The 13,989-nt window shown below is 42.9% G+C and overlaps 1 protein-coding gene across 11 annotated transcripts in view; it reads left to right on the top strand.

Annotated features, from left to right (window-relative positions):
- The window catches only part of hdac4 (histone deacetylase 4), a 259,159-nt gene that overhangs the window by 219,679 nt on the left and 25,491 nt on the right, over positions 1–13,989 (top strand). For all 11 annotated transcript variants that reach the window (XM_090215730.1, XM_036958951.2, XM_036958952.2 and 8 more), the window contains 2 exons: positions 338–435; positions 10,518–10,636. In XM_090215730.1, the coding sequence (XP_090071856.1) occupies positions 338–435; positions 10,518–10,636 (217 nt within the window). The remainder of the gene's footprint in view (positions 1–337; positions 436–10,517; positions 10,637–13,989) is intronic.

Raw genomic sequence — 13,989 nt, 5'->3', positions numbered from 1 at the left:
CCTGATACATGTTTTTTTAATGATGAGGCCAACCGCCACTTAGTTCAGATTATTGAGGTTGTTTGTAAACTGCCCAGACTTAATGTAAAAGTGTGTGTTGCGTGTACTTGTGTGTGTGCGTGCATATAATAGTGTGTGCTCTTGCCTGGCAGCTGTAATCTGAGCAGTCTTTTCCTAGAGATACTACATATATTACTAGAAAGGGCTTCGATATGGTCCCTCTTACAGAGGAATGGTCAATCAATGTTCAGATGTTATGGTGTATGGTGTGTGTAATTTTGCCTGTGTGTGCCTGTTGTGTGCGTGACTAACCTATGTTGTGTTGTGTGTGTTGTAGGTGGGCACTGGGGCAGGCATGGGCTTCAATGTGAACATGGCTTTCACTGGGGGGCTAGAACCACCCATGGGAGACGCAGAGTACCTGGCTGCCTTCAGGTAACACACAAACACAGACTAGCTACCACAGAGTATGGTGTTGTTTTCTTAAGCTGGGAACACCAGCGCATGAAAACAGAAGAGTGAAAAAGCGAGAAAATGAGGGGCCTGTTTAGTGGGGAATTTGCAGCGGTGGGGGTTGGCTGTTGGAGTGTGGAGTGCTTAGGGCGCACTCGATTGAGGAGAGGGTTGTATTTCAACAGGCTGAATGTCCCAGTGGTCTGTCTGTCCTGACAGTTCCCACCTCAGAAACCATATACAGTGGGATTCAAAATAATTGACACTCTTGATAAAGAGGTGCAATAATGAGTGTATAAAATAAATCATTCAAATACTGAGCTATATTGAGAATATAAGATATTGATGAGTGAGAAAGTCACTGAAGGTCAAAGATCATACCCACCAATACATGCTAGCCTCCCCTGTTATTGGTAATGGTGAGAGGTTAATATGTCTTGGGGGTATGATCTTTGACCCTCTGTGACTTTCTCACTCATCATTATTCACGATTCATTCAGGATTATCCGTAACCATGGTAGCATCTGCATTAATGTAGAAGTGTTATATTCAAATTTACTAGGAATATGGGACCAAATACTAAACTTTTGACTACTTTAATTATTATCATAATTTTGACTCATACATTTTTGGAGAAAACAAGTATATATAAATACTTGTTAAGCAAAATATATTTCTCTGAGCATTTATAATATTATAAAATAATATAATTTCCCACTTTTTTGGAGCATGCAATATAGCACAGTATTTGAATTATTTATTTTATACAGTCATTATTGCTCATCTTTATCAAGGGTGTCAATTATTTTGGACCCCACTGTACACCCTACTGTCAGGCCGCAAGTCTACAGAGCCACATTAAAGGGATAATTCACTCCGATATCACTCACTGCCTTCTTGCCTTTAATGTAAATGATACCCTGTGTTGTCTATGTCCACAGCTTTCAACTTAAGCCGAAGTGACTGATACAGTAAGCAATTGTTAGCAGTTAGGATTGGAACGTAGTACATAGAAATGGTTGATCGCAGACTCAGGACAACAGTAGACTTTTTTTAGAGAGAAGAAAACAAAAACAAAAGGACTACGAAAACGGATTGGGCAAATTATGTCAAATATCCCTGCCAAAAATACAAGTGATGTTCACAAATACAACCACGTTAACATAATTTGGAGTCAAACCTCGGTCAAATACATATGTCAAATAATTCCATACGCTTCAGGTGCACTTGATTAATTTGCCCTGTACAAAGGAAGCAAATAAATAGTCCCAGAAGTGTACATATTGTCCACACATTGTCTATTTTACAGTAATATCTATTCACATGATACACTACATCAACGTTACATCTCATCCAGAGCAGAAGTACTGAGAGAATTTCATCTGGGGGAAAAAGGACATGGTTCACCATGACTGTGTGAAAAGCTCCCGTCCAAAAATAACAGTAAGTGGGTTCTATATGGCTGAGAGGCCATGAAACATGAAGTATGATGTGTTGTAGTGCACGGCCGAGGCAAGGCTTTGTGGCGGCCTCTTTTATCTGCCAAGCAGGCTGATGCCATGGCTGAACTCCATCAGGTCCGCTGTCTGGGGCTATTTATAACCCACCTACACACTCGCACTGTACACACACATAATGCGAGCCAGCACACACAACACAAACACACAAGAAAACACAAACACCACTCGAAACTCATGCACGCATGCTCACAGGCACCAATGTGTGCGTACACACACTCACCCACCCACCAATGAATGCATGCATACACTCACAAACACAGACATATGGTGGGATGCAGGGCAGAGGGCAATTCGCGACGCCCCACTTTGAAGATGAGCTGTCTGAGCTGCCGGTACCAGTAGACACACATCAAGCCTCTCTCACTCACTCACTCACTCACTCACTCACTCAATGGCTGGCTGCACACTATGCTATGATAACCAGGATACCGTGCCCCCCTAATGTACCCCAGATCTCAATCTCCACATACAGTTGAAGTCGGAAGTTTACATACACCTTAGCCAAATACATTTATTACAATTCCTGACATTTGATCCTAGTAAAAATTCCCTGTCTTAGGTCAGTTAGGATCACCACTTCATTTTAAGAATGTGAAATGTCAGAATAGTAGTAGAGAGAATTATTTATTTCAGCTTTTATTTCTTTCATCACATTCCCAGTGGGTCAGAAGTTTACATACGCTCAATTAGTATTTGGTAGCATTGCCTTTAAATTGTTGAACTTGGGTGAAACGTTTCGGGTAGCCTTCCACAAGCTTCCCACAATAAGTTGCGTGAATTTTGGCCCATTCCTCCTGACAGAGCTGATGTAACTGAGTCAGGTTTGTAGGCCTCCTTGCTCGCAAACGCTTTTTCAGTTCTTCCCACAAATGTTCTATGGGATTGAGGTCCAGGCTTTGTGATGGCCACTCCAATACCTTGACTTCGTTGTCCTTAAGCCATTTTGCCACAACTTTGGAAGTATGCTTTGGGTAATTGTCCATTTGGAAGACCCATTTGCGACCATGCTTTAAATTCCTGACTGATGTCTTGAGATGTTGCTTCAATATATCCACATCATTTTATTCCCTCATGATGCCATCTATTTTGTGAAGTGCACCAGTCCCTCTTGCAGCAAAGCACCCCCACAACATGATGCTGCCACCCCTGTGCTTCACGGTTGGGATGGTGTTCTTCGGCTTGCAAGCCTCCCCCTTTTTCCTCCAAACATAACGATGGTCATTATGGCCAAAAAGTTATATTTTTGTTTCATCAGACCAGAGGACATTTCTTCAAAACTACGATCTTTGTCCCCATGTTCAGTTGCATACTTTAGTCTGGCTTTTTTATGGCAGTTTTGGAGCAGTGGCTTCTTCCTTGCTGAGTGGCCTTATAGGTTATGTCGATATAGGACTCGTTTTACTGTGGATATAGATACTTTTGTACCTGTTTCCTCCAGCATCTTCACAAGGTCCTTTGCTGTTGTTCTGGGATTGAATTGCACTTTTCGCACCAAAGTACGTTCATCTCTAGGAGACAGAACACGTCTCCTTCCTGAGCGGTATGACGACTACGTGGTCCCATGGTGTTTATACTTGCGTACTATTGTTTGTACAGATGAACGTGGTACCTTCAGGCATTTGGAAATTGCTCCCAAGGATGAACCAGACTTGTGGAGGTCTACAAATGTTTTTCTGAGGTCTTAGCTGATTTTTTTTGATTTTCCCATGATGTCAAGCAAAGAGGCACTGAGTTTGAAGGTAGACCTTGAAATACATCCACAGGTACACTGAAACTCAAATGACAAATGATGTCAATTAGCCTATCAGAAGATTCTAAAGCCATGACATCATTTTCTGGAATTTTCCAAGCTGTTTAAAGGCACAGTCAACTTAGTGTATGTAAATTTCTGACCCACAGGAATTGTGACCGACTGAAACAGTGAATTATAACTGAAATAATCTGCCTGCAAACAATTGTAGGAAAAATTACTTGTGTCATGCACAAAGTAGATATCCTAACCAACTTGCCAAAACTATAGTTTGTTAACAATAAATTTGTGGAGTGGTTTAAAAACGAGTTTTAATGACTCCGACCTAAGTGTACGTAAACTTCCGACTTCAACTATAACCCTGCTCCTCACCTAACCCCAAACTGGCCCTCTCACATCCAAGGCAGATGGAGCACGTGCTGTACAAGCCACAATATCATATATGCCATATGGATTTACACAGCATTTGAGATGTGGAACATGATACATATTAGGGTGCATATGTACCTACGGCATACAGTATATGCATCACGTGAAAAACCCTCAAGCGCTGTGTCCCTACCATCTGCATCACCTATAGCCCATCTTCAGGTAGTGTCTCTTTTGTTGTTGTAGAGCCATTTAAAGCAAGGCAAAATGTTATGCGTTGCTCAAATCTATCCTTTGTTGTTGTTTCTCAACCAAGCAAGAAGAGTAGCTCCCCCTTACATTTATAGAAGTCAGTGTCACCCAACACCAGTCTTTCTGGTAAAGGAATTGGGAAACTACAGCGTACTGGTGCCAAAATGTCTTCCGTCCTACCCGTGTTGGCTCAGTGTAAAGTGGATCTTTTGGAAGCTACATTTGGAAACTTCTTAAGATTCTGACAATGAATTGTTAGTAACCATCCTGCCCCATTATGGTGATGCTGCAAGTGATAGAACTGCAAGACCAACTGTTTGGAAAGGGTTAGACAGCTTGTTTGTTGATACTCTGACACTGTAGTAGTTCAGGCCAGAAAACCGTATGTTGTCGCTCCTCACGTTGTTGTCATGCCTCATGTATCTTGGCATCCATTGGCTGTTTTTCTCTATAGCAGTATAACCAGTGCTTAATTTGATCCTGCTGGAACAGGATCCGGCACCTCTCAGTTTTTGGACCGTTTCATTCCGGAACCTATTTGTCAGGATCTGATACCTCTCGCAGCATTATTATTTTTTCTCTCACTGCTTGTAAATGTAGTCTAATAAAAGCCTTTAGAGTTAATTCGAGTTGCCTCTTTGTTAATTCCCCTTCCCCACAACAACAGAAAACGTAATGTGAAAAGGTAGATTTTCAGCCACGGCAGATATTCTACAAGTTGATTCGGTTATATAGTCCTCTAGCAATGACCTGACAGGCTGACAGCGAGCAAAGTTCATGACCTTTATGAGATACTGTAAGTTATTGATACAACCTTAACTTGACATCCTAGCTTCACCTCAACCTCTGATAGGCTAGGTGGAAATTCCACCATATTGCTTACACCTATCCAAACCCATGAGATCTACACAAGTAGATGGGGAGTCTGGGTAATTGATTTGATATGTTTTCTTTGGCAATGTCAATTCTTACACATTCCATGTCAATAAATATTCTTGAATTGAACTAAGAGAAGGCGTACGTGGGTCTTCCCCTTATGTCACTCAGCTGGCCCCTGGCGCTTTTCAATTCCACAGTGCGGAAGTGAGAGTCTCTCCTCGGCCTCTCTGATTAACAGAACCCAGAGGAATAAGGCCAGCCTAACCCAACAGTCCATATATCCGCTCTCCCTCTCTCTTTCTATGTCTTTCTCTCTCTCTGTCAAATACAGACACATACACACTTACTCTCTCTCACACACACACACGCACACACACACACAAACCATACACACACACACACACACACATCCTCCCCATCTCACTCCTTATTTTGTCTCTTGTTTTGTAAGCAGCATATTCTCTCCCTTCTTCTTTCTTGTTCTCTCTCTCTCTCTCTCTCTCTCTCTCTCTCTCTGTGTAAGAGGATGCCTGCCTCGCGGGCGTCATCTTCTAATTTCTTCACAGCCAGTGCCACGTTGCATTTGCAGGGGATCAAGCCAGACTCCAGAAAGAGAGAGAAAAAAAGATAAGAAAATGGTCCCTAATGAAAACCAGAAGCACCGTCTCTTTCTCCCTCTCGCTCCCTCTCTCACCATGAACTTGGAAACAGAGAGGAGAATTGAGCTTAATTCAAACCAGCTCTCCGCAACGCCAGATGACAAGGCTTTGAAGTGTGTGTGTGTGTGTGTGTGTCTGTCTGTGTATGTGTTTTCTACCCTGTCTCTTTGCCTGCTCTCCCATGCTTTTTTGTGAACGGTCGGAAAAGCCTTTGAGCCTAACATGTAGGCATGGCTAGTGTTAACCCTTTGTTGGTTAGTAGGTTTGGGAGGTATTGTATCCGGGGGGGTCGTCTATTTTACTACCCTAGCCGGTCTTGGCGTGCCCCTCCTGGGTGGATTAGGCCGGACGGTGAGGATGGATCTCTTTTCGGGTGCCTGGCAGTCGACGGTTCTACTTCTAAGCTCCCGCAATCGGTCTCAGTCCATCGCAGGGGGAATCTGTACATGAGTTATTGCTAATTAGCGATTGTAAACTGAAGTCATGTGTGTCCAGTCAAGCTATATCATCTTCCTCCTCATTTGCTGTTTAGCAGTCCACATGAAAACACACACACACACACACACACAAGGGATGAAAAGGAGGAGTGGAAGATGGAGAGAGTTCCTAGAGAGGGACGTTTCCCTGTTTCTTGTCAATGCCACTGAGGGAAAAGCTGCCTCCATTCTGAAAGAGGTGTGTGCGCACGCGCTCGTGTTTGAGTGTTAGTGCGTCTGCATACCTTATCACTCAGCGCAATGAGAGAATGGATGCCATTTTGAGAACTTGGGTGAACTATTTGTGAACAAAGTCCCCTACACAAAGACTCAATCACCCAAAAAGTGTTCATCTACAGCAGCACTCTGACCAACTCTCCCACCTCCGTCTAGTCTATTCTCTCCCAAACTCTAAGCCCACAACCTCACTGGGAAAAAGGTAAAGAAAACAGTGCAGATGAAAGAGAGAGAGACGTGGCTCATCTCGTCTTCTCATATCGGTGAAAAATCCAATAGCTACAGGAATGCCCCAGTAAAGATCAGAGGAGAAGGAATAGCAGACTCCAGAGCCACCTCTATGGGAAAGTTGACGTGTTGGGCGACCACCTGCGGAACTGATCTTCGGGGTTTCGGTGGGTTCGGGGAGCTTTATAGGTCGAGCGCATTGAGTAGTCACAGAGGTGGCGTTGTTATCTTCGCAGAAATGCTAGAGAGGATGAATTACAAATTAAATCAAATTGTATTTGTCACATGTGGCGAATACGACAGGACCTTACCGTGAAAGGCTTACTTACAAGCCCTTAACCAACCATGCAGTTCAAGAAATGGAGTTAATAAAATATTTACTAAATAAACTAAAGTAATAAAAAAAAATCTATTAAATTAAAAAGTAACTCAATGAATTTACATAACAATAGCGAGGCTATATACAGGGGGTACCGGTAGCGAGTCAATGCGCGGGTGGGTGTGTCTACGTGGTACCTATACGTGTGTTAGTGTGAGAGAGAGTCTGAGTGTGTGTTGGCGTGTGATGAGGATATTACAGTGAGTCAGGGGGATTTATGTTAGGCCTGACTGTCTCAGGAGAAAGAGGTGTTCAACCCTGAGGCTTAGCAGGTCCTCCCAAGCATGCTCCCCCACAGTGTCGGGATACACACAGACACACACACACACACACACACACTCTCACAGCAATACACAGACACACATGCACACAATCCAACCAAGGTCCATGCATTGAGGAACTAAATGTGCAACAGGTAATACAGAAACATGTTGTAAGCACTTTTTATTCAACTTTATTTGTATTTAAAGGCACAATGTGTAGAAATCGCTCTGCATTACCTAGTTGCCAAAATTCTGAAATGTTCCCCTAATTTCGGTTTGCGACAAAACAAGCAATGGAAAGTATAGAAAATCATTGTACCATCTAAACCGAAGGTAAAAAGACGCAGAAACAAAATTTAGAAATAGTACACACAGAACGGATCTACCGCTTATCTGACTTTCAATGAGAAGGACGGATGTATACAGTACCTCACATTTTTATGTAGATTTGGTTAAAAGGCACACAAAGCTACATATTGCGCCTTTAATCTGAACAAACACATTCGGTGCGACTGCGTGCCATGGCAGAGCAGAACAGTATACATTTTCCCTCGACATCGAAAGCACACCTCAGCGACGACACTTTACAGGCAGGAACTAGCTGATGGAGGCAGGAAGGTTTTTGGATCCCACCCTACAAACCCAGGATGTCCCGTAGCTAAGACGGCGTCATAAATCTTGTTAAAACTCGTTATCCGCTAGCCTTATTAACCAAGCCTTTTTCATCTACCACATAGATATCCACTGATTCACTCCATAGCAGGCCTATAAAAAAAAAACTTGTTTCCACTCACACTGGCTCTCTAATGGATCGCTGTGGCTTTCCCAAGGTTGTCGTCTGTTTTAGAGAGGGGTTGTGGGGAGGGGGGGGGGTTGATGATGCGTGCAGTTTTTGATTGAGGCTTGACGTGTGTGTGTGTGTGTGTGTGTGTGTATGTGTGTGTGTGCGCTACAAAGCAGCTGAACAAATACTTCCATAACAGTACTGCTTTCTTGTTGCATCTCTTTAGATGTATTTCTACCACCAAGGTATGCTTCCATTCTCTACTCATCCTCTCATTCATTATGTCCTTCACCTCCTCACTCTGTCACTTTTTATTTATTTTACCTTTATTTAACTAGGCAAGTCAGTTAAGAACAAATTCTTATCTACAATGACGGCCTACCCCGGCCAAAACCTAACCCAGACGATGCTGGGCCAATTGTGCTCTGCACTATGGGACTCCCAATCACGGCTATTTGTGATACAGCCTGGAATCGAACCAGGGTCTGTAGTGACGCTTCTAGCACTGAGATGCAGTGCCTTAGACCACTGCGCCACTCGGGAGCTCTTACTCATTCTCTTCACCCAAGTGCCAGAGGCATGCTGACACAGTCAGTGACGCACACTCTCTTCTGTGTATCTCAGCTGTCTGAGGTACCGAGCCTCCTAAAAATACCTCCTCTCTCTCTTGGGGGAAGGCCGCCACTGCAGACAGCTGTGTGTGTGTGTGTGTGTGGAAGGGGGGGGGGGGGGGGGGCGTGGTTTGCTCAGTGGAGGCCTATAATTGTGGCGGCGATAGCGGAATGGAAGGAAAGCGGGCTCAGGAGCTTTGGGCATGCTACCCGCTCACCCGCCACGCCCGCAGCCAGGAGACAAGCGCCATGTTCTTGAGGTCAGCAAAGTAGAGGGTTACTACAACACGGCCCTGAGCCACCTCTCAGTCGCACCAAAACCCTGCCTACCCAAATACTGCCGGCCCCAAAAAGCAGGCAGTGTACAGCTACACTGGAAGAGCTATTCATGCTGTCAATCAGAGAAGTCCCACAGCGAATAAACAGTATGATTACAAACGTCTACACAATGCTGTCACTGTCGCAGACAACTTCACAACACTGACACATCACAGGCAGATTCATTTTGCAACTTCACCTACACAATATTGACAGCCTATCAGTAAAAGGAACTGCTATGCGACGCTGTTTCTATCCCAGATAAACCCGGTGGCAGCTGCACAACCACAGCACAAAAGAGAAATTTGACTTAACCAAATTGTATTTCTACACATGGAAAGAGCATGTTTAACAACAGTCGTGATAGGGAGGAAAGGATTGATCACTTTCTATGCGTCACCCGTGTATAACGCATTATGAGCGCAATTACATGCACAATGCACGTATGTGGTTCAGTGAAAAGCTTGACGAGTACGACCAAAACACTGAATTCACTATCTATCTATTTTCCTTCCACCAGCTGTGGGAGAGAGGGTGGATTCTAAGGTCTCACTCCGCACACCCACAGAGCCATCAACACAGACCAACGACGTATCGTCCCCTCAGAACTACAGTATTATTGTGTATTCAATTCCTCCCATTCACTTGTACTGCTCCCCTGACATGTGACCTGAGTTCTTCCTTTCTCTCACTGTGTCGTTCGGGGGTTTCTATGGCTCAGTTTTTTGGAGCTTGTGGTTCTCAAAACCAGATATGTGGCTTTGATTCCTGTATAGGAGGTTAGGTACTGTTATGTGTTGTTCACTGACTGTTTGGATGAAAGTGGCTGCTAAATGAGGTACATTGCACTGTAAGTGGTTCATTGGCTATATTTAAGTCATGTAGCAGACTCTCTTATCCAATCAACTTAGAGGAACAATTAGTGCCTTGCTCGAGGGCACATCAACAGACTTTTTTTCACCTTGTTGGCTCTAAGATTCGAACCAGCAAGCTTTCAGTTACTTGTCCAATGCTCTGGATTCACCAGAGTCAGTCAATGTTATGGAAAGAGCAGGTGTCCTTAATGTTTTGTACACTCAGTGTATGTGATCGTATACAAATGTAAGCAAGGTTTGAAACGGTCTGTTGCAGTCTAGAAATGACTTGTAATTATGTTCTGGCCTCCTGACAATCCACACAAGAAAAAATTGGCCCGGGGCTGAATCTAGTTGATGATCCTTGCTCTAGGTGGTGTCTCTCAATACGTATGTTTAGGTGAGTCACTACAGGGGATGGTGGCATTAACGGGCTCATTCTCGCTCTCTTTCCCATTCCCTTTTTTTTCTCTCTCCCTTCACAGGACGGTGGTGATGCCCATCGCCAATGAGTTTTCTCCTGACGTGGTTCTGGTGTCTTCAGGATTCGATGCTGTGGACGGCCACGCATCACCCCTGGGAGGGTACAAGCTAACAGCCAAATGTAAGTGACTTCCTTCCTTTCCCCTCTTTTTCTTTCCACCAATCCAACTCTTATGAATGAAACGTATCCAGCCATGATGCTGCCCTACCATAAACAAATGGCCTTTTTCAAAACATTCAAAATACATCCTTTTTTTCCTTCCTTGGGGTAATTACTGATCTGACCAGGTTGGATTACTGAAAGCAATACAGTGGAAACGTACCTTCACTTTTACAATCACTTACAGATCAGTGAGCAAGGAGACTGTATTTTTTAGTATTGGCCCAATTACCACTCCTAACCAGCATTCCTTCTGCCTATCAGTCGAAAGGCAGCACTCAGATATGTTCTAAAGATCATATCTCCCTTAAAAGAAAGGCTGCATTGATGTGGTGTTTCAGCCCATGCTAAGTGGTAAAGGGTAAACAGAGTTAAGCAGAAACACTAGTTCTGGCATTGAGGAGGGAGTGTCTTGCAACCACACTTTAAAAAAACTCAGACTTATAAAACATTGTGGCTGGCCAGCGTGCGTATGTGCCGTTCTGACAGATGACAGTTTAAATCAGTTTAAATCAGATTCCTCTTGCTGGGCTGATCTGAGAGGGCCTGCTACTTCTGCGGTGTGTAGCAGTGTGCTACTTCTAGGCTAGCTATTAGCATTGCTGTGGCTGATGCTAGTGAGTTCAATGGACGACTCTGCGGTGTGCACTAGTATTATATTTTCATCAACCACACTTAGTCTTTGTCTCACAAAAGCAAATCACACACAACCCTTTCATTTTAAGAAATGCATTTTATTTATAAAATGACCAAAGAAATGTATAAATAGTATAGAAAAAACAAGGAAAAATTCAAATAAAGGAAAGAAAATAATTGCAATGATCATCACTGGTCACCAGTAGGGCTTATACTCACAAAGCATCTCAGAGTAGGAGTGCTCATCTAGGTTCAAGTCCTCCCTGTCAATATAATATTTTCCCGTAAATTACATAACTGATCCTAGATCAGCATATACATCATGGATGGACTTTTCTCCCTGACACGTATGCCATGGTTGCCCTTAGTTTGAAGATATAATCAGGAAACAGGTGTTTTCTCCATCTCCTTAGCTATCATACTCTAATTTCACTGATTTCAAAACTCAGTCCTCCAGAAATTGGAGAGCAACACTTATGAATTTCTTCTACACAATATATATATTTTTAAACGTTTTAGACAGGATTACCTACACATACTGACCAGCTCAAAAATACTATATGGTGTGCTATATGGCAGACCAATCTGAACTCATCTCTCGGCATATCCAGTCCACTCATTATTTCAGCTAATCATGGTTAATGGGAAGGTTGCTGACTTTTTCTGTGGCCAAACCAACTAGGCTCGTAATTTAACAATTTTATTTGTATTTGCAGATGGCATACAAGTTTGTTATTAAGGCACATGAAAATAAACATTTTCCAGAAGACATTTGTTCAAATGACTCTCCTGTGAAGTAGTGGTATGTCTCATACCCCTGGTTTCCTGAAACAAGTCACAAATGGGTATGGCATGTCATACTCTTTTTGGCTAGACAGCATCAGATACATTGGCTACATACAAAGGGGCGCTGTTTTGCTCGCTCTGATGATTTCTCTGGTGAGATGAGAAATAGATAGATAGAAGAAGGGGAGGGGTATGTGGAGAAGATATGGTGCTTCTCTCTCCAGAATGCGCTCAGCTGTGTCCCACCAATTATTGCGCATTCACTGTTTAATTGTGTGAATTGTTTGCCCTTTAATTGTTTATTTTGACTCAATTCCCCATTACATATATCACCAGTAATAAATGTACCATTATTTCCCGTAATTTGGTTACATACATTTCTGTTAATGCATGTATTATTTACATAAATATCCCGTTGTCTTTCTCGGAATGGAAACGTTGTTTGTAGCATTCACAACTTGCGACACTTGTGAGAAACAATTTGGGGTTTATTTCATAACCCTAATTTACGAGTTTTGTACATTTGTTTCATTGTGTTTTGTTTGTAGTGCTCCATGTGAGCAATTTGTCAGAAGATACTTGAAATAATGCTAGTTTTCCCAGAAAACTGCCCTTTTCGTCTTCATGCTAGCTAGCAGTAGCCAACGCAGCCATTTTGGAATGTCAGACAATCAGCTTCTTTGTTGTTCAACGTGACTTGCCATTCCATAATGGCTGCTGTGGCTACTGCTAGCTAGCATGAGGATGAAACAGTTTCCCAGAAAAACGAATAGTCGTTCAATCTTCTCGGTGTAACAGTTGGGGTAATGGGACAATTCGGAGTACAACGCATTTCTCATCCCTGGATTGAGGTACGTTTCTGAGCCATATTATGCGCTGGCTCCGCGGTGTCTTAATCTACACAGGAATGCTGTCCGACCATAGTGCAGCTGTAAGCAAGCAGGTCGAATCTGATGTCTAGTGATCAATGAACATGTGTCAGGTTTCTCGGGTCCTGATAATGTTGAGGGAGTACGCGCAACTGAACACACACAGACGTACCTGGCGTGCTCCTTGCAAATGTCTCATTTCTGATTGTCTTAACTTACCACGTCCACCACTGCCGGAGCGGCAGGTAGCCTAGTGGTTAGAGCGTTGGACTAGTAACCAGATCAAACCCCTGAGCTGACACGGTAAAAATCTGTCGTTCTGCCACAGAACAAGGCAGTTAACCCACTGTTCCTAGGCAGTCATTGAAAATAAGAATTTGTTCTTAACTGACTTGCCAAGTTAAATAAAGGTAATTTTTAAAAAAAACATGTATTTTTTTAAATGAGCTGAGCTCCTCAGTTGTTTTTTCTTCACATTACACAGTAAGTCAACAAAGTCAGTTTTTTTTTAAACATCCATTGCGAATGATAATTGGTCCTCACAGTATTTGGCAAATCTTTCCAACCGTCTCCGGTCCTCGATAATCACCAAGCCACGGTGTGAAAGAGAAAAATATACTGATCTGATGATCCCATATACAGTGGGGCAAAAAAGTATTTAGTCAGCCACCAATTGTGCAAGTTCTCCCACTTAAAAAGATGAGAGAGGCCTGTAATTTTCATCATAGGTACACTTCAACTATGACAGACAAAATGAGAAAATAAATCCAGAAAATCACATTGTAGTATTTTTTATGAATTTATTTGCAAATTATGGTGGAAAATAAGTATTTGGTCACCTACAAAACAAGCAAGATTTCTGGCTTTCACAGACCTGTAACTTCATCTTTTAGAGGCTCCTCTCTCCTCCACTCGTTACCTGTATTAATGGCACCTGTTTGAACTTGTTATCAGTATAAAAGACACCTGTCCACAACCTCAAACAGTCACACTCCAAACTCCACTATGGCCAAGACCAAAGAG

The sequence above is a fragment of the Oncorhynchus mykiss genome, chromosome 22, assembly GCF_057628025.1.
Source record: "Oncorhynchus mykiss isolate SJ-2025 chromosome 22, ASM5762802v1, whole genome shotgun sequence".
Taxonomy (NCBI): Eukaryota; Metazoa; Chordata; class Actinopteri; order Salmoniformes; family Salmonidae; genus Oncorhynchus; species Oncorhynchus mykiss.
Note: the sequence above shows the minus strand (reverse complement) of the source record. Positions and strands in the feature narration are given on the sequence as shown.